Below are 21,560 nucleotides of genomic sequence, written 5' to 3'. Positions count from 1 at the left end.
CACCTCATGTGAAGAGTTGACTCATTGGAAAAGACTCTGATGCTGGGAGGGATTGGGATAGGAGGAGAAGGGGATGACAGAGGATGAGATGGCTGGATAGCATCACCGACTTGATGGACGTGAGTTTGAGTGAACTCCGGGAGTTAGTGATGGACAGGGAGGCCTGGCATGCTGCAATTCATGGGGTCGCAAAGAGTCGGACACGACTGAACGACTGAACTGAACTGAACTGAACTGAAGAAATAAGCAAGAAGGAAGGCCTGGAAATTGGTTCTTTAACAATTTCATAATAATTTAGTAAATTGTGCCTTTTTAAAAAAGTTTTTATTTTTACTTTATTTTGCTTTACAATACTGTATTGGTTTTGCCATACATTGACATGAATCCACCACGAGTGTACATGCGTTCCCAAACATGAACCCCCCCCCCCCCCAACCTCCCTCCCCATAACATCTCTCTGGATCATCCCCGTGCACCAGCCCCAAGCATCCTGTATCCTGCATCGGACATAGACTGGTGATTCTTTTCTTACATGATAGTATACATGTTTCAATGCCATTCTCCCAAATCATCCCACCCTCTCCCTCTCCCTCTGAGTCCAAAAGTCCACTCTACACATCTGTGTCTCTCTTGCTGTCTCGCATACAGGGTCATCATTGCCATCTTTCTAAATTCCATATATATGTGTTAGTATACTGTATTGGTGTTTTTCTTTTTTTTTATTTTTATTTTTAATTTTTTTTAATTTTTATTTATTTATTTATTTATTTATTTTTATTTTTATTTTTTAAATTTTAAAACCTTTAATTCTTACATGTGTTCCCAAACATGAACCCCCCTCCCACCTCCCTCCCCATAACATCTCAGTGGGTCATCCCCATGCACCAACCCCAAGCATGCTGTATCCTGCGTCAGACATAGACTGACGATTCAATTCTTACATGATAGTATACATGATAGAATGCCATTCTCCCAAATCATCCCACCCTCTCCCTCTCCCTCTGAGTCCAAAAGTCCGTTATACACAGCTGTGTCTTTTTTCCTGTCTTGCATACAGGGTCGTCATTGCCATCTTTCTAAATTCCATATATATGTGTTAGTATACTGTATTGGTGTTTTTCTTTCTGGCTTACTTCACTCTGTATAATCGGCTCCAGTTTCATCCATCTCATTAGAACTGATTCAAATGTATTGTTTTTTTTTAACAGCTGAGTAATACTCCATTGTGTATATGTACCACAGCTTTCTTACCATTCATCTGCTGATGGACATCTAGGTTGTTTCCATGTCCTGGCTATTATAAACAGTGCTGCGATAAACATTGGGGTACATGTGTCTCTTTCAATTCTGGTTTCCTTGGTGTGTATGCCCAGCAGTGGGATTGCTGGGTCATAAGGCAATTCTACTTGCAATTTTTTAAGGAATCTCCACACTGTTCTCCATAGTGGCTGTACTAGTTTGCATTCCCACCAACAGTGTAGGAGGGTTCCCTTTTCTCCACACCCTCTCCAGCATTTATTGCTTGCAGACTTTTGGATCGCAGACATTCTGACTGGTGTGAAGTGGTACCTCATTGTGGTTTTGATTTGCATTTCTCTAATAATGAGTGATGTTGAGCGTCTTTTCATGTGTTTGTTAGCCATCCGTATGTCTTCTTTGGAGAAATGTCTGTTTAGTTCTTTGGCCCATTTTTTGATTGGGTCATTTATTTTTCTGGAATTGAGCTGCATAAGTTGCTTGTATATTTTTGAGATTAATTGTTTGTCAGTTGCTTCATTTGCTATTATTTTCTTATGTTGCTTTTTAATGAATTGTTGAGTAAGATGTTTTTAAGCTATCTTCCTGGGCAGATTTTATTCTAATATTAACTTTAAATTTTGACATTCTTTTTCTTACAGAGCCTTCCTAATATTCTCACTGATGATCGATTTAAAGTTATGTTTGAGAACCCTGACTTCCAAGTAGACGAAGAAAGTGAAGAATTTAGGCTTTTGAATCCACTTGTTTCCAAAATTAGTGAAAAAAGGAAGAAGAAACTGAGACTCTTAGAACAACAGGAACTTCATGGAAAAGTAATGTACTGTTTATCATTTAGAATTTGTGTAATATTTAGTTTTCTGTATAGGTTAGAAGAGTCATTGAATAAAGCTGTAATTTGTTTGACCTTCAGCTTAGGAATATATCTTCTTTTATTAAAGACTTTTTTCCAACGAACGCAATGTCACAGACTCTGATAGGTTAATGCTATTTAAAAGGAAATAACGGGTCGATATTTTTGGCAGAGGGAAAGGAGCTGCTTCTTAACTATTTTTATTTTCAGGAAGAGGAGGAAGAACCGGAAGGAAAACCAAGTGATGCAGAAAGTTCTGAGAGTTCAGATGATGAAAAAGACTGGGTCACAGAGGTCAGGAAACAGCGCCGGCTTCTCCAACAGGAGGAAAAAGTGAAGAGGCAGGAACAGCTCCGGGAGGATCAGCAGACGGTCCTCAAGCCGCAGTTCTATGAGATCAAAGCTGGCGAGGAATTCAGAAGCTTCAAAGATTCAGCCACAAAACAGAAGCTGATGAAGTGAGTAATGCTGCCCCTGATCCTGGCTTGCTTAGTGTCCAGCCTTGCTCTTCCTGGCTGGCCCTGTGCCCTCAAGGGGTCATCTTGATCTTTGGAGTTCATGTGACAGTAGCAGCTCGAGGCCAGAGGGGACATACACTGGTCCTTACTGTAGTGATTCTGAACAACTTTTTGAGGCATAGTTTACGTAGAGTAGGATGCAGGGTGTGGCCCCAGGAGTATTGGTAAATACGTACATTAGAGCACTTTGATTCTGCAAAACCCACACTCTTAAAAATGATGGTGGCAATTATAGAGGTAACAGCTTCTTTCACAAAAAGTTATTTTTAAAATATTTCAGTTACGTTTACTCTCATCGTAGTTTATCTGAGTATTTAAAAGGTCACTTGGAAAATTTGCCAGGAATTTTTTTAGCTTTATGTAAGAAAACAAAGAGATCAGAAAGAGTGGTATTCTGGAATAGGTGAGTACACAGGATCAGAAAGTGGAATGGTGGTTGCCAGGGTTGGGGCCTGGGGAGACACCACTTAATGAGCTATGCGGTTTCCATTTGGAATGATGAGAAAGTTCTAGAAATGGATAGTGATAATGGTTGCACAACAGTGTGACTGTTCACTGAAGAATCGTTAAAATGGCAAGTTTTATGGTTAAATATTTTACTACAGTAAAAATAAAAAAAAGTCATCGTTAAAAAGAAATTATATTATTTGAATAGTCTCAGTTGTCAGGTGTCTCAGTAAGGAGTTAGGTGTTTAAGCCCCCAGTGTTTATAAGCTCTATGTCACATGAGAGTCACATGAAATTCTCTGCTTAGAGAATTTCTTGGCCGAGTGTTGATCTACGGGATCTGGATGTAATAGAGTAGACAGTCTTGTAAGAAGAGCCTGAAGATCTGGGGGGCCAAGGGGAAAGGGCGGCGGGGGGGGGGGGGCCAAGCAAGGCAGATGAGGCATCAGACGGGGGCTGTTCCAGTTCTGTGCCCTGTGCTTTTCTAACCCCCAGCTTCCTGGTTTGAAAACTGTGCTTTTTCAGACAGAAGAAGAGGGGAAAGGTGGGGAGGACATTGATAGATAGACTGAATTGTTTCTGGAATGGAGAGATGCCCATTCATCTTTATTTTGCTAGTTTCTAGCGAATGTCTGAGACACAAAATGTTGAGGGAATCCTTCAACTAGATCCAGGAGCATCTAGAAATTCTGGCTCTGCCTAACAGAAGATACGTCAGTAGACAAACAATCTAGTAATAGGTTTAATATCTCCCGAAGAGATTTTCTTTACCTACCAACCTCACTTTTTTTTGGTAACAAGTTTCTTTAAATGTAATTTACATAACTATCACATACATAAAGTACATAGTCCACTGGTTTTTGGTATAGTCACAGAGTTGGACAGCCACCGCCAGAGTCAGTTTTAGAGCGTTTCGTCACAGCCCCACATGCAGAGTTCCTTACCCCATCCGTCAGTATTCACTCCCATTTATTCCATCTCATCTCACCCCCAGGCAACCACTGATCTGTTCTCTAGCTCTATAGGTTTGTCTTTTGTGACATTTCATGTGAATGTTATCATATATGTGGCATTTTGTCCCATTGCCTTTACTTGGAATGATGTCTTTAATGTTCATCCATGTGGTAGCATGTGTCTGTTCCATTCAGCTTTATTCCAGGGTATGGGTAATGCTGCATTTTACTTACCCGTATATCAGTTGATGGGTCTGCGTAGTGTTTCAACCTTTCAGTGCTGCTGTGAACATCTGTATATGTGTTTGCATGGACATATGCTTTCATTTCTCCCATCTGCATACCTAGGAGTGGGACTGCTGGTCACACGGTAACGTTATGTCTAACCTTCTGAGAAACTGCCAAACTTTTTTCCAAAAAGACTACTTCACTTTCTGTCTCCATCAGCAATGTGTGCAACCCCACTTTTTATGTAGCTGTCATTCTTATATTTTTACCTGGAGTCCTAGTTAGAAGCAGAGGGAAGACTGCTTGTTTTTAGTATCTGTTTCTATGGAGTGAATTTCTTTGTTAGATTATCTCGTGTTTTTGTCTTGCGTTATTTGCTTTACCTCTGGCTCCGAATCTGTGTCTGGACCTGAGTAGGCACTTGATGAATCCTTGTGAGGCCAGTGGATCTTCTATGCATTGACTCCTTGTCAGGCGGCCCTGGAAGTTACTCTTCCAAGATCTGCTGAAAAAGAGCTCATTTACCCGAAAACCACTGACCAGGACAGTCTGGGAGCAGTCGTTTTCAGTGTAACCATGGTAACAGGAAGCTGCAATTTGAGGGTGGGAGACAAGACCAGACTGTCTCACGTTCTTGTTTTGCCTGTGAGCTTTGGTAGGATATTTATGTAGAAAACAAAAGGGATGTACATTTAGTATTTAACAATAAATGATAGCCAAGCTAATACACTGCAGTTACACATTCTTAATAAGTTAAGCATCAATAAGTTACATAGTTGTTTTGAGAAGAGCTGTATGAGTGATAATCCTTACACAGGCTTAAAAGTCCCATTGCTTAGAGTAACCACCCTTTGGTAGGAATAGCCCGCAGTTTGCTGGTGTTTGGGCGCACACTCCTTGTTGAATTCTAGTCTTGACTGGATTATTTTGGCAAATCCCGAACTTATAATGTTATAATATTATTTAATGAAGCATTGTACCATTATCCTTCAGAGAGCTAAAGTGACTCCTTATGTTTATTCTTGGAGTTACCACAAGGCAATCAGCAAAACGCAGCATCGGAGTCAAGTGGATTATGTTTGAAACTTCACTTGGACTTGCTCAGCTTTAAAACCATTTCAGTTTTTAAAACCAGAGTGAGTTCTCTCCATTGCTTAGCCTGGTAACAAGAGCGTCACATAAACACATACGTCTGTCAGCACATTCTTATGTGCCTTCCAGTGCACTGTGCTTTCCTCCTGAGTGTATTCATCCACATGTCAACCTCTCCACCCACCCATCCGTCAGTCAGACAGTCGTCTGGTGCCTCGGGTGAGCAGAGTGCCATCCTGGGCCCCGGGGGTGGGAAGGAAGGGCCCGGCTCACATGCTGGAAGCACCGCCATTCTCGCCGGGGCTCTGTGAGGCATCCAGAAGTCCTGGGAACGTGTGCGAGGAAGAGAGGGGGTGGATTTTTAGAGGTTCACTGAAGTCTTAATTAGAGGTCATATTGAAACTGGTCTTTTGAAAGAAAAAGGATGAACACTGAGAGCAGGGTGGGAAAGCTGGCTTTCTTGGCCAAAGGGGCCGTATGAACAGGACAGCTGTTTGGAGGCGAGGGAAGAGCTGTGGTCGTGCAGCGAGGGCACCACGTGAGCAGCAGGGAGCACAGCCCGGGAGCCGGGGAGGCAGGCGCGTGAGGCCCTGGCCCTGGCTGAGGTACGGGCGAGCCAGGGGAGGTTGGGGCTAAGATTATTGTGATCAGATCTGTTCAGTCCCTCCTCCCAGTTATGTAAATACTTAACACAGTAAAAGCAGTGCATGTTTGTTGTAGAAAATAAAAGCATAGGTGTGACAAAGCCCTATTTCCCAGAAAATATTAGTGAAATACTGCAGTTTTAGAGATTAAATGCAGGGAGAAACTGGGCCCATGAGATCAGCTAGCCAAGTGTAATAAAGCAGTGCCAGGGGCAAGTGATGAATGCCTGACATGGGGTGGAGAGGAGCAGACAGATGTTGAACCAGATTATTCCTGAGCGTGTCTAAGAAGAAGAAGCACACTACAATACCATTTGATTACTAATTTAATATCAAAGGAGGTGGGGCGATGTTGAAATGTCTAGCAGTGTTGCCACTGAGATAAAGGATACAGAATGAAAAACAAATTTAAGGCTCAATGTATTGAGCTGGGTATTCAGCACATTGAGTCTCCAAGACCCATGTGTCCTCCTGGTCATGTTCAGCTGACAAATGGGAATGTAGGAGGTAGGCCAGAGACATTGGTTTAAGAGATAGCAGCCTCCCTGTGGGGTTGAGACCCTGGCTTAAAAAGACTTTGCAGAAGTGCATACAGGGAAACGAGGGCTCAGAATAAAGCCCTTGGGAACAACAAATTTTTTTTTTAAGTCTATGGTGAAAACCATAGCCTTCTCTAAAAGCATACAAGTGCATGCGAAGTAATAGATACGGTTTTACAGGTGTCAGGAATGTACTGCTAGCCTGGGGCTAAGAGGTCTGATTTAGAGGGCTGAAGGAGAAGGTGGGCAGTAAACAGTACTAAGAAGTTGCCCAAAAGTTGGGGTGGGGGGAACTGGAAAGAGCCGAGCGTGGAGAGGATGTCACAGAGAAGGGCATGGTACCGATGTCGGGTGAAGGGGGGTGGTTCCCAACATGGAGGCGTGGCCGTGGGAAGAGTGTCAAGATCAAGGAAGGAATGGGAGAAAAAAGAACATTGTGAACAATTAGTGTAGATGGTTCCTTCAAGATACTGGCAGTGAAAGGAAGGAACCAAGGCCAAGAGCTTGACAGGAAAGGGTTTTTAGGCTTGAGAGCTGTCTTATTAATATGCAGAGAGGAATTAACCATGGAAAGGGCAGAGTGAAGAAATGACTGGACTGAATTGGTAGGGCTGTACTGGGTGAGCAGTCAGGAGCGAATGGGGCCAGGAGCTACCAGTTAAAGAGATGGTCCATCTTCAGAAACCAGGGAGACAATTCAGGATGGGTGGGAGTGACTCTGTTTCTAGGTAGAAAGAGAAGATGTTCACACTGGCCTCTGTTGGGAATCAGGGCACGTGACCCCCTTCAGTTACCGGGGTAGCCTTGGTCTGGGGCACCTGATGTACATGCTGGAGGTGTTTGTAAGGTAAACTCAGGAGAAAGAGTCCTTAGGATAGCTTTCCAGATTTCGGTAACAGATGATAGCTCCTCTCCTTAGGCGATAAATACTACATGCCGGGAGGCCCTTACAGCTCAATTCATGAAAACATTCTTTGAAGCACCTGCTCTGTGGTCGTTGTAGTTGTTGTTCAGTCACTAAATTGTGTCCAACTCTCTGCAAAGAGATTTTCTGCCTTCAAGGAACTCATCTTCATCAGGTACTTTGGTATCTCGTGGTGAGTTGCTTATCATGTCTGCAACCTTATCCTCTTTGAATCAAACAACCGTGGCCAGCTAATTTCCTTCTCACTGATAGTAGATAAGAACTAAAAGTCTAATTCTGAAAGAAGTTTCATTTCAAACTTTTTCTTTCTTGAAAAGAGAATCTTTTATTACTCCAGTAATCGGTACTCCACTGATACACAAGCATGTTATCATCGCTGTATGTGTGACTTTATTATCACAAGCATGCTATTGCTGAAATACAAATACAGGATGAAAGGTAACAGTCTCCTTTCCCCCGACACTCCCTCCCTGAGGTCCTGAGTAACCTCCTGGTCACTCCCAGGTATGCACACACTCATGTGTACACTTTTGGATCACACTAATCTCATTGCCAAGTCACATGTTCTTTTCATTGAAAAACAAGTTTTGAAATGTTTTCTTTGTAAGTGCATGGAGGTTTGCCTTATGGGTGCATAAGTATTTCAGAAGGTGGATGGGCCATAATATCTAATTTTGAGTATTTAGGTTGTTTCTTGATTTTCTCTTCCATTTTCACAGTTATAAATATGTACCCACATGCAAGAATTTCTTTAGACCATAACCTGACGATAGAGTTTGCTGGGTCATAATAGGTGTGTGTGATCAGTGTGGCCAGGTTGTCCTCCAGAAAGGCTTCATGTGCCTGTCCCCGCCACACTGGTAACAATAGTGGAACCTTCTCAGATTTTAACTGAGCTGAAGGTTGAGCTAACACCTAGTGGTTGCCTGAACTTACATCTGCTGCAGTAGAGGCTTTGAAGCAATGTGTGCAAACTGGAAGCACTCAGAGTTTTCAGTAACCTTTATGTGTTACAAAGTTACATGTTTAAAACAAAGTACTTACAATTCACCATTTATCTGTGGATTCATTTCTCTACTTTCTTTGTATCCCCTTTAATGCAGACTATGGACGGGTGATTCCTTTATTTTCCTTCAGTTTACCTCTTCTCTTCTGTGTATTCTTGCCACCTCTTCTTAATATCTTATGCTTCTGTTAGGTCCCTACCATTTCTGTCTTTTATCGAGCCCATCTTTGCATGAAATGTTCCCTTGGTATCTAATTTTCTTGAAGAGATCTCTGGTCTTTCCTATCCTATTGTTTTCCTCTATTTCTTTGCATTGATCGCTGAGGAAGGCTTTCTTATCTCTCCTTGCTACTCTTTGGAACTCTTCATTCAACTGGGAAGATCTTTCCTTTTCTCCTTTGCTTTTCACTTCTTTTCTTTTCACAGCTATTTGTAAGGCCTCCTCAGACAGCCATTTTGCTTTCTTGCATTTCTTTTCCATGGGGATCTTGATCCCTGTCTCCTGTACGATGTCATGAACCTCCATCTGTAGTTCATCAGGCACTCTATCTATCAGATCTAGTCCCTTAAATCTATTTCTCACTTCCACTGTATAATCATAAGGGATTTGATTTAGGTCATCCCTGAATGGTCTAGTGGTTTACCCTACTTTCTTCAATTGAAGTCTGAATTTGGCAATAAGGAGTTCATGATCTGAGCCACAGTCAGCTCCTGGTCTTGTTTTTGCCGACTGTGTAGAGTGTCTCCATCTTTGGCTACAAAGAATATAATCAGTCTGATTTTGGTGTTGACCATCTGGTGATGTCCATGTGTAGAGTCTTCTCTTGTGTTGTTGGAAGAGGGTGTTTGTTATGACCAGTGCGTTCTCTTGGCAAAACTCTATTAGTCTTTGCCCTGCTTCATTCCGTATTCCAAGGCCAAATTTGCCCAGTACCCCAGGTGTTTCTTGACTTCCTACCTTTGCATAAAAATTCTCCAAGCCAGGCTTCAGCAATACATGAACCGTGAACTTGCAGATGTTCAAGCTGGTTTTAGAAAAGGCAGAGGAACCAGAGATCAAATTGCCAGCATCCGCTGGATCATGGAAAAAGCAACAGAGTTCCAGAAAAACATCTATTTCTGCTCTATTGACTATGCTAAAGCCTTTGACTGTGTGGATCACAATAAACTGGAAAATTCTTCACGAGATGGGAATACCAGACCACCTGACCTGCCTCTTGAGAAACCTATATGCAGATCAGGAAGCAACAGTTAAAACTGGACATGGAACAACAGACTGGTTCCAAATAGGAAAAGGAATACATCAAGGATGTATACTGTCACCCTGCTTATTTAACTTATGTGCAGAGTATATCATGAGAAATGCTGGGCTGGAAGAAACACAAGCTGGAATCAAGATTGCTGGGAGAAATATCAATAACCTCAGATAGGCAGATGACACCACCCTTATGGCAGAAAGTAAAGAGGAGCTAAAAAGCCTCTGAAAGAGGAGAGTGAAAAAGTTGGCTTAAAGATCAACATTCAGAAAACTAAGATCATGGCATCCAGTCCCATCACTTCAGGCAAATAGATGGGGAAATAGTGGAAACAGCGTCAGACTTTATTTTTTGGGCTCCAAAATCACTGCAGATGGTGACTGCAGCCATGAAATTAAAAGACGCTTACTCCTTGGACGGAAAGTTATGACCAACCTAGATAGCATATTCAAAAGCAGAAACATTACTTTGCCAACAAAGATCCGTCTAGTCAAGGCTATGGTTTTTCCAGTAGCCATGTATGGATGTGAGAGTTGGACTGTGAAGAAGGCTGAGCGCCAAAGAATTGATGCTTTTGAACTGTGATGTTGGAGAAGACTCTTGAGAATCCCTTGGACTTCATGGATATCCATTCAGTTCATTCTGAAGGAGAACAGCCCTGGGATTTCTTTGGAAAGAATGATGCTAAAGCTGAAACTCCAATACTTTGGCCGCCTCATGCGATGAGTTGCCTCATTGGAAGACTCTGATGCTGGGAGGGATTGGGATAGGAGGAGAAGGGGACGACAGAGGATGAGATGGCTGGATGGTATCACCGACTCGATGGATGTCTGAGTGGACTCCGGGAGTTAGTGATGGACAGGGAGGCCTGGCATGCTGCGATTCATGGGGTCGCAAAGAGTCAAACACCACTGAGCAACTGAACTGACTGACTCCTTGGAAGGAAAGTTATGACCAACCTAGATAGCATATTCAAAAGCAGAGACATTACTTTGCCGACAAATGTCCATCTAGTCAAGGCTATGGTTTTTCCTGTGGTCATGTATGGATGTGAGAGTTGCACTGTGAAGAAAGCTGATTGCTGAAGAATTGATGCTTTTGAACTGTGGTGTTGGAGAAGACTCTTGAGAGTCCCTTGGACTGCAAGGAGATCCAAACAGTCCATTCTAAAAATCAGTCCTGGGTGTTCTTTGGAAGGACTGATGCTAAAGCATCCAATACATTGGCCACCTCATGGGAAGAGTTGACTCATTGGAAAAGATTCTGATGCTGGGAGGGATTGGGGGCAGGAGGAGAAGGGGACGACCCAGGATGAGATGGCTGGATGGCATCACGGACTCAATGGACGTGAGTCTGAGTGAACTCCGGGAGATGGTGATGGACAGGGAGGCCTGGCGTGCTGCAGTTCATGGGGTCGCGAAGAGTCAGACACGACTAAACTGAACTTAACTTACCTCTTCTCTGTGCCTTTATGGATTTCTTCCGCTCTCTCCCTCCCTTTCCTCACAAAATGATTTTAAGAACTCCAAGAAGGAGCATTATTATTAATTTAATATCAGTGTGTGTGTGTGTTTTAGAGCCTCAAAGTAGTAAATCATTCAGCTATCCTGGAGCATCTAATAAATACCCTAGTATTTCCCCCTGGAGTTTATGCCCACTCTTCTTTCTTCTAATACAGCCATACTGATCATGTACGTTCTTGACCTCGTGTCCACTCCATCCTGTGCTGAGTACTTCTCTCACTTTCCACCTGCTATAGCCCATGTCATATCTGTCTTTTTGGCAGTCCCCGCAGTCATCATGAAAAAAGCTTTTTTTTTTTTTTTCTATTGAAATTCTTAACTTGACCTTCAATTAGAAAGTAGCCAGAGGCAAGCCGACCTGAAGGCTAGACAGGGAGGGGAGCGGGACAGGGTGGGGAGCGGGACTGGGAGGGCCAGCCATCCTGGGCGATTGTGAGAAGGACAAGCACCGAGGCTCCTGCGTTTTCTTCTTTGTTCACAGTAGACAGTTTGCAGGTGTCTGGCCGGGTCTTCCATCGTCTCTGACCAAATTCACACTCGGGTAGCAGGCTTGGAGACTGCTGGTTTGCAGCCGCATTCACAGGCTGACTTTGAAGGGAAGAAAGTGGGACCTGCTTTACTGCAGAAACCTCTGGCCTTGGCCCCTGCGTCTGATCCTCTGCCACGGCTCCTTCCAAAGCTCAGGTCTCTCCAGGGAGCCGAGACAGGACAAGTCTCTACAAGCGCACGGCCAGGTACCCGAGAGGAGACCAGAGCTGCTCTGCCCTGTCATGGAGGAGCTAGGTCATCCTGAGAAGAGTAGTAATTTCCCACAATTTACTTGAAAAGTCTTTTTCTTCCCAAATTAGTGTTCTCTGGGTACCACCTTGTCTCAGTGGCTCCATAGTTATTCAGAATTCCTGTTACCTTTAAAATCTCAGCGTTTATAGCCCTGGAAAGAAAGAACAAAAATGAGATGAACGGCCAAATGCATTTGCTGAGGCTGACATGAGTCACACATGCTGGAGTTGGTTTACACTTTACTTTTGAATTCTGGTTAAAAAAAAAAAAAGAAAAGGCAAAACCAAACCTTCATTTCACTCAGTTTGTCATGTGGAAGCTTGTCATTTAGAATACTTAATGGACACATTTCCTGAACAAAACTTTATAAATCAAGCATGGTCTGACACACGCCTGGAAACCAGAAATTCTTAAATTGGTATCCTGGTTTTAGACTGGAATCCTTCTGTGGCCTGGGGCAAGTTATAGAATATCTTACCTCCCTTTTTGCCGTCTATATTCTGTCTCAGGGATGTTGAAAGGATTAATTAGTTAGTCTGTTAAGAACTTTGAAGATGAAAAGTACTTTAAAAGTGCTTCTTAATAGCATTATTGCTTAGAAAAGAGTTGCCACTTCTATGCTAACCACTTTATGTCTCAAATTATGTAAGGAAGGTATATTTAGTACTAACTAGTCGTCGTAAACTAGAGGTAGAGCTTTCAAAGCCGTGAACATCAAACACTGGCTTTCAGAATTTCAAAGGAGCATCACTGTCTCGTGGAGCTGTGTTCTCAGTAATTAGTCCCAAAGATCGTGTTTCAGGAAAAAGACGACTCTTTCATACAATGTACCACCACCACCACCAGTCTCTTTAAAATTCAGCCAAGCTTTTAAATTAGAAAAGGGTGCATTCAGTTTTAAGTTGGTGCAAGGAGTATTGGAAGTGTTTTTACTTGTTTTTTTTGAGGAAGGAACTGAATAGAAGAGACAACCTTATTCTTTTTGGTTCCCTCTCCTCTCTTCTCCTAGTTTCATCCCAGGGATGTGAGGGTATTGCTTTAACCTTTTCTAGAGGGCTTCCCAAATCCACCTGCCAAAGGAGATGTGGTTTGATCCCTGGGTCAGGAAAATTCCCTGGAGGAGGAAATGGCAACCTATTCCAATGTCTTTTTTTTTTTTTTTTCTTTTTAATTCAAGAATAATTGCTCTACAGTATTGTGTTGGTTTGTGCCATACATCAACATGAATCATGCCACTCCAGTATTCTTAACCTGGAGAATCCCATGGACAGAGGAGCCTGGCAGGCTCCAGTCCATGGGGTCGCAAAGAATTGGACATGAATGAATATGCACACATGCAGAGGGCTAGAGCTGACATTCAATTCAGTTCAGTTCAGTCGCTCAGTCATGTCTGACTCTTTGCAACCCCATGAATCGCAGCACGCCAGGCCTCCCTGTCCATCACCATCTCCTGGAGTTCACCCAGACTCACGTCCATCGAGTCCGTGATGCCATCCAGCCATCTCATCCTGGGTTGTCCCCTTCTCCTCCTGCCCCCAATCTAAAACTTACTAAAAATATCTATCTTTAGGCTTAGTTCTGTTTTTTCGCTCTAAAGCAAGTTAACGCTGATCTGCTTTTATAATAAAGCATTGTTATAAGAACATGTAATGAAGTGTTATATAACTGGTACTAAATTCAAAATCAGAATCAACATCTTGACTGTCATAGATGCAGTGAGTTGCCAGGCACAGCAGACCATAGCAAAGACAAAGATTATAGAAAGAGACTTTAGAAACATGATCACGAAGCGAAATTTGAGCTGGGGGTAAATTGTGTCTGAAAGTACGTCGAGTACGAAGTTGAAAGGAGAGGTGGCCCTGGATCAGGCTGAGTCAGCGCCCAGTGCCATCAGATGATCTCATGTGTCAAGTTGCTTGTGCTGTGGGCAATGAGCGTGGCCGACAAGCTAAGGAGTGAAGGAAAAGTCAGAGTTCTCGTGGCACTTCTCTGTGGCTTGACCTGAAAGGCTTTGTGTTCACTGCTGTGTAGAAGGTGAATGAGTTGCTGAGATGCTCACATACCTAACTGGTGTCTGGATTTAGTATAAAATGGTTTAGCAGCTTAAGTGCCTCTGACCGTTACAGTAAATTACATGCTTCAGAAATATGGCTCCTTTGCATTTTGGCTTCAGAATTGTGATTTAGTAACATAAATAGCAAGCACTGAAATATGTGGAACCACCACTTAAAACACTTAATTAGTGGGTGTTTGGGACAGCCATTGTTTCTACTGCCTATTTGCTGAGTCTGAGTAATGACGGTTTGAGTGTCTGCAATTCTGTCCATTGATTGTGTTAAACAAATGCCATTTTCTGTCTTTACCACATGTGTAAAAGGTCATTCTTTGTGTGATCAATTCTAATTAAAGCTTGTTTCTAATGGGAAATCAAAACATAACCCTAATTAACGTGTCATTCTCTTAAATTTCCTGCAGTAAAACCCTTGAAGACCGGTTGAAACTTGAAGCGAAAAACGGAACATTGAGTGTATCCGACACCACGGTTGGCAGCAAACAACTGACATTTACATTAAAGAAGGTAAGTTGCTTTCTCTTGTTCTTTTTTAATTCACAGAAGGAAGACGAGGCTTCCAGCAGTGTTGTGTGTGTCTGACCTCAGAGCTGCCTTCCAGGCTTCCCCCTGTTGAGGGAGCGTGTGCTGTTCGGGCGTTTTTTCCCTGCAGCCGGAGCCCCTCCTGGGTTGCAAGCACACTGCAAGGCAGAGCATTGGCAGAGCCAGGCGTATGTCTGGTGTCCCAAGGGAGGCAGACCCCCAGTGACCCCAGGCTCAGTACTGTTGGTGAAGAGCCGCAGCATGGTTTCGGGGTCACTGGGCCACCCGAGGTGGGACCTTGTAAAACAGAAGTCCTGACCATCCATGGCTGTGAAAGAATAGTTCAGGCTCACATGGACTTGATCAAGAACTGGTGATTTCTTATGTGTTCATCACAGTGCAATCAGCTTGCCCAGGGTGGATAGTTTCAGGAGGCGAATTACTCTATCCGCAGTAGGCCCCATTCTAAACTGACTTAACAACAGTCATTTCTAAGCCACCTTTGATGACACCTGGCATACAATGAAGGAGGAATAAGCTGGTTTAAATATTTGCTATGAACAGGTGAGTGAAGAAGCTCCATGGTTTTAGTTTTCAAAAAAATTTTTTTCTCATTTAGTCATTCTTGCTTAGTATGTATTGTCACAAAGAGGGAAAGAATGACAAAGACTTCGCTTCTGATCCTTTTCTTAAATTGAGATACAATACAAGTATCTAAAATCCACCCTTTTAAAAATATACAGTTCAGGGTTTTTCAATTCAGTTCAGTTGCTCAGCCGCGTCCAACTCTTTGTAACCCTGTGAATCACAGCACGCCAGGCCTCCCTGTCCATCACCAACTCCCGGAGTTTTTAGTAGTCACCAAATGCTGTGCTCGATTATCGCCATCTAAATCTGGACCATCCTCATCACTCCAAAAGGAAACCCCACCCTCTCATGTCCCAGCCTGTGGATTTGCCTGCTCTGGACATTGTGTGTATATATAGATCACACAACGTGTTTTCTTTTGTGACTAGCCTCTTTTACCTTAGCATGTTTTTAAAGGCTAGTCCATGTTGCAGCCTGTACAAAAGCTTTATTAATTTTTGCGACTGAGTAATATTTAATTCTGTGAATATACCAGTTTTTTGTTGGTCAGTTGCTAAGTGGAGTCCGACTCTTTTGCGATATTATAGACTGTAGCCTGCCAGGCTCCTCTGTCCATGCGATTCTCCGGGCAAGAATACTGGAGTGGGTTGCCATTCCCTTCTCCAGGGGATCTTCCTGACCCAGGGATTAAATCCATGTCTCCTTCATTGGCCAGCAGATTCTTTACCACTGAACTACCTGGGAAGCCCATACCACAATTTGCTTGTCCCTTAATCTGATGGTGGACATTAGAGTTGTTTGTTTTTTTAACTTTTTGAGGAACGACTAGACTGTTTTCCAAAGCTATGGCACCATTGCCCATTCCCACCATCAGTCTGTGAGGGTTCTGTTTTTTCCCTCATCCTTGCCAATACTTGTTACTGTTGGTCTTTATTGTAGTCATCCTTGTGGGTGTGAAGTGGTATCTCACTATGGTTTTGACTGACATTTTCCTGATGACTAACAATGGTAGAGGATTTTTTTTATGCGCCTCTTGGCCATTCATACATTTCCTTCGGAGAAATGTGTTCACAACGTCCGCTCATTCATCTCTGGTTGTTGACAGTTCTTTCTGATGTCGTCAGAAGGCCTGCCAAATGATAAGGATATTTTTTACTTAGTTACTGTTCATTATATAGATACAAAAAAAAAAGAGCAGAAAAAGAAAAAATATTGTTTTTTCTTTGTGATGAGAACTCTAAGGGTTTACCCTCTGAACAGCTTTCCTGTGTGTAATATAGCAGTTTTGACTGTAGTCTTCACACTGTACATCACACCCCTAATACTCCTTTATCTCGTGACTGAAGTTTGTACTTTTGATCACCTTTTCCCAAATCCCCCTCTTCCCACTCCCTCCATTAGAACTTTTTTATTCTGTGTGTAAGAAGCTTTTCGGTTAAATCTGTCTGCATTTACAGCAGACTTGCATCTTAACATTTCTCGTTTAAATAAGCCGAAACTGGCTGTGTGTTCAGACTAACTCATTGTGCCTAGTTTCTTAGAGAGTCTCTGTGTGCCCTCGACCATTCCCTAATTCCCTGTGAAGTTCACGATGCTGAGGGGGCGGCAGGCGCAGGTCCCCTGTGGGAAGACCTCGCAGGCTCCCGGCTGCCCGGCCCAGGGCTCCCTCTGCCGCACAGGGTGAGCTGGGAGGACGCAAGCATACTCCTTCCCCACGTTTCCCCAGTTGGAAGGTACTGAGGTCAGTATCAGTTTATGATTGGTGGTAAACTGGAAATAAGATGGCTCTGATTTTCCCCCCAACACCCCCAAAAAACAAAAGAGGGCTACCCTGATGGCTCAGCGGTAAAGAATCTGCCTGCAGTGCAGGAAACATGGGTTCGATCCTTTGGCCTGGAAGATCCCCTGGAGGAGGAATTGGCAACCCACTCCAGTATTCTTGCCTGGGAAACTCTTTGGACAGACAAGCCTGGTGGGCTACAGGCCATGGGGTCGCAAACAGTCGGACACAACTTAGTGACTAAACTGCAATACAAAAACGAAACGTTTAAGTGAAAATACTTAAAGCAGCCTTGCGGTTGAGTCTAGGAGAGGCTTTGACACTAGTTTGGGGAATGCATCAGTTGGTGTTCGACTTATGCCTGTTTCATCCTTTGACTAATAGAATTTCAACTATTAAATCTTAGTTTTATTTAAGAATTTTTATGGAATTATTGTTTGTGTTTTTTTTTTAATACAAATCTTTTTATACTAGGTGTGTGATATATTCAAGTAAAATCTCGAGTTTTCCAAGTATTTTCATATATACTTTCTAAAATCTTAATCAAATTGAAGGAGAAAAACCTATGCCTTAATATTATTTAAAATTGTGTAGTGGCAAAACTAGGATTAGGTCCCAGATTCTACCTTTAAATACCCTGTAGTTCATTCCCTCAGGGGCCCTGGGCCAGCCAGGTACTGGTGCAGGTGTGTGCTTTGCATTTAGCCTCCCCCCGCCCCGTCCCAAGATAGGACTGGCATGGATGTGGGGAAGGAGTCAGGACAGGAACAGGGAGGAGAAGAAGCTGGTTGACTCTTAACTCGTAACGAATCGGTCACACAGTGGCAACATCTTGCAAATATAGCTCTTCTCTAGATTGGAGATAAGGACAGTTCTTTTTCTGGACAGGGGCTTCCCAGGTGGCGCAGTGGTAAAGTGATACAAGCCTGCCAGTGCAAGAGATGCAAGAGACCCGGGTTTGATTCCTAGGGAAGATCCCCTGGAGTAGGGAATGGCAACCCACTCTAGTTTTCTTGCCTGGAGAATCCCATGGACGGAGGAGCCTGGCGGACTGCCGCCCATGGGGTCATGAAAGAGTCAGACATGACTGAACACACACATGTTTCTGGACAGAGGTTTTTCTGCAGGGATCGCTGCTACCTCTGAGCTCACGTGTAGACACCTGCCTTTGTGGGGACTCCACGGGCCGGGCCTCATGGAGTGTGCTCCAGGAGGCGGAGGAGGGGCTCCTGGAAGCCCACACCCCCAAGGGAAATCCACGACAGATGTCCGTATGAAAGATGGAGAGCAGCTCCTGACTTAAAAAGCCCCAGCACTCCCTGTTTATCTAAAGTACCTCATTTCCCAGAGTTACTTGGACCAGAGGCATTTTTAAAGGGATGCTTCTTAATATGAGAGCTTCCCTGGTGGCTCAGAAGGTTAAGCATCTGCCTGCAGTGCAGGAGATCCCTGGGTCGGGAAGATCCCCTGGAGAAGGAAATGGCAACCCACTCCAGTATTCTTGCCTGGAGAATCCCATGGATGGAAGAGCCTGGTAGGTTACAGTCCACGGGGTCGCAAAGAGTCGGACACGACCGAACAACTTCACTTTTCTTAATATGAAGAAACAGAATATTAAATAAGCAGTGTTCAGGGGCTTGCTGACACAACATTATCTGCTCTGCTAGGGAGCCTGCAGTTTCCCTTTGGTTTCTGAGTTCTCCATTCACAGAGGAGCCTCAGCCTGCTCTCTGCCACATGCTAGGGACACACAGAACAGAGATGTGGCTGTGGGTGCTACAGTCCTGTGAATGGAGGGAGATCACGTACAGTCACCTCATCGTAATGTGGGACATGCTCCTGGAGGCCCAGGGCTGGGAGTGTCAGGGGCCCGGCCCAGCCAGAGGAGTGAGGGACAGCTGGGTGAGGGGCAGCAGAGCCCCGGGGGGCGGGCAGGGCTCCAGCCTCCAGCCTCGCTGGGGGTGGGAGTGAGCCTACATGTGTGAAGCACAGCCATCACGGGGCTGCCAACTGTGGCCTCACATGTAGCCTGAAAGGCATGTAGAGCTGTCCAGCAGGGCTGTATGCAAGGTTAAATTTTAGAACCGTGGAAAACAGTTGAAAAGGTCTAGTTAGCAGGAGACCGGCATACCATTTCTATTTTCAAAAAGTCACTGTGGCCCGTTGCAGGAGGAGGCAGACTGAGGGGCCTGACAGAGGTTCCTCACCCTGTAGTGAGAGGTCAGGGCTGGCCTCAGACAGGAAGGACCACGCCCTGGGCTGGGTGGGGCCCGGGGAATGACCTACAGAGGAGCACACGGGGCAGGGTTACTTTGAAAAGGCTTTGAAAAATGGTACATAGGAAAAGTGCTCGATTCTTCAGAATCTCAGTACAAGGGTTTCCTCGAATAGGAAAGAGTCATCAGTTTTTGGTCTTACACATCATGTTCCTTTCTCATGATTCCGTCATCTCCCAGCTCTTTCACTTTACAGAAGTGGAATAATCCTGGCCATAAGTGAACACAGAGACTTGTTCTTCAAGGCGGACATGTGAATGAGTACCCCCAGGTACCTGGAGCAGGGCAGGTCACAGGCTGGCAGACCGTGCAGGTGTCTCTAACGCAGCATTTTCAACTCTGAAAGTGGTTGCCCCACCACTGCTGTCAAAGTCGGACCTTCTTTTAGTTCCACCAGCTAAGATTTTTATTTTGAGCTTCACAGTTAGGGGTTTGTATTCTCCAAACCAGACTTGGTGGAACAGAGCTGTATTCTTAGAACTCCGAAACTTCTCTTCCCTTCAGCGCAGATTCTACACTGATGTAGCTCTCTTCTGTGAAACTAGTGACACTGTTTGGAGGAGGTCTGGTTTTCTCACCTGAGTATTGAGAACAGTGCCTTCACAGCAGCCATCCCAGAATCCATGTGCCCCTTCTGGCCGTGAACTTGGGATTGACTGACCTGTCTGCCGAGCCTTTATCAGTGTTTAGTGGTAGCTCTCTGCCTTTCAAGTTTGATTCTCTTTGGAACTAGGTCCAGGGGACTGCATTGTTAATCATGGGTGGGTTATTACACAGTTTGGGGACACAGAAAGACTTTCTTTGTCTTTAAGACAGTATGAATAAACTATTGAATGGCTCTGGCTTGTCAGTGAAGGACAGTTCCGCAAGAGAAGTCGTGGGCGTTTGGAAAGCCATCGCGCCTTCTTCAGGCTGGCTCTCCCGTGAGCAGCTGAGTGGCATGTGGGCTGAGGAGCCAGCCTCGAGCTGTGTGGTTCAGTCCGGCGTGCCCAGGCCACACTCCAGCCCAGGGGATTTAAGGCTTCGGCTCTCACAGGGACCATGGCGGCTGGCACTGGTCCTGCTGTCCCTGCCAGAACCGGGCTAAGGGTGGTGGTCGTGCTGCTGGCATTCTGATGGGCCCCCAGAAAGGGCTGTTGGCATGTCCTTTCTCTTTCTTTCTCCTCATGTACTCTTCTTTCTCAGTCGGAGCAGCAGAAGAAGCAGCAGGAGGCTGAGAAACTGCACCGGCAGGAGAGGAAGGCTGTGCGCCGCTCGGCAGGTCATCTCAGGTCCCGGCCCAGGCGGGGGCGGCCATTCCACTGAGACCGGAGCAGGCCCTGCGTGTGACCCCGAGGAGCTCAGTGCATCTCTCCCGCCAGATCGTCGTTCATTTGGGCGTGTTAGCCACAGCCGGGGTCAGGCGGCCCTCAAGTCCCAGGGAACCCTCACGTCTGCAGAGAGAAGTCCAGACTGGGCCGTGGTCCCCAGGCCTCTGGTCAGACTCTGGGGCTGGGCTGACTGGCCACGTGAAGCCCCGGGGCACTTATGTGCCCTGTGGCTCCCTGAGAACGTTGTTCCTTCCCCCTGGTTTTAATCCAGTGTGAGAGGTGGTTGTCTTCTAATACTGTGAGATGTGCCCCGTGATCTGAGAGGGTCTTCTGGGGTGCAGACCAGGGCCTGGGGTCTTCTGGGACTGTCTGCCCTGCCTGCTGCCGCTCACGACTCCGCTCGGCCCCTGCCTCAGCCCCAAGAGGCCACTCTCCTCTCGCCCGACTATGGGCTTCAGTCATGTTTGTGTTTTTAAGAATGTGCCGGTAAATGTGTTTATGTGTTAGTCTGGGATTTTTTAAAACATATTTTTATACCAAGAGAATGTAAATTAAATGGTAATAGCCATCTAAAACAGAAAGTGGAAGCTGCTGGATATTCTTTTAACTTGGCAGAGGATTAAATACAGATTTTTTTTTTTCCCCAGTGTCTTAAGTGCAATTAGAGATATACTGGCTGGAGAAGACGTTTATAAAAATAAATGCTTTCATTTGAACAGCTTCTTGGAGAGAGACCCATTCCTTGAGTTAATTTGAAAAATGATTTTGGTTTCTTTGTATGCAAATGTGTGAAGAGTCCGAGATAGTGACTGTTGAGGTTGTAAATGACAGAATCTAAGTTGAGATGTCAGGAGCAAAAAGACAAAGGCATTAATGAACACAGCCAGGCTGGAGAGTAACCACCTCAGGCCACCGGGATCCAGGCCGCATCCTTTCTCGTCTCCCTCCTGTTGGGACCTTGCTTCCGTCTCCTCGGTCTCCCCTCCGGTCTT

The 21,560-nt window shown here is 44.7% G+C and overlaps 1 protein-coding gene across 3 annotated transcripts in view; it reads left to right on the top strand.

Annotated features, from left to right (window-relative positions):
* The window catches only part of NOL10 (nucleolar protein 10), a 91,517-nt gene extending 70,277 nt beyond the window's left edge, over positions 1-21,240 (top strand). For all 3 annotated transcript variants that reach the window (XM_068963314.1, XM_068963374.1, XM_068963255.1), the window contains 4 exons: positions 1,899-2,072; positions 2,321-2,568; positions 14,497-14,599; positions 20,444-21,240. In XM_068963314.1, the coding sequence (XP_068819415.1) occupies positions 1,899-2,072; positions 2,321-2,568; positions 14,497-14,599; positions 20,444-20,563 (645 nt within the window). In that variant the 3' untranslated portion in view covers positions 20,564-21,240. The remainder of the gene's footprint in view (positions 1-1,898; positions 2,073-2,320; positions 2,569-14,496; positions 14,600-20,443) is intronic.
* The last annotated feature ends 320 nt before the right edge of the window (positions 21,241-21,560 follow it).

The sequence above is a fragment of the Capricornis sumatraensis genome, chromosome 1 (genome assembly GCF_032405125.1).
Source record: "Capricornis sumatraensis isolate serow.1 chromosome 1, serow.2, whole genome shotgun sequence".
NCBI lineage: Eukaryota > Metazoa > Chordata > Mammalia > Artiodactyla > Bovidae > Capricornis > Capricornis sumatraensis.
The sequence above is the reverse complement of the archived record's forward strand: the minus strand, read 5'-3'. Positions and strand labels throughout refer to the sequence as shown.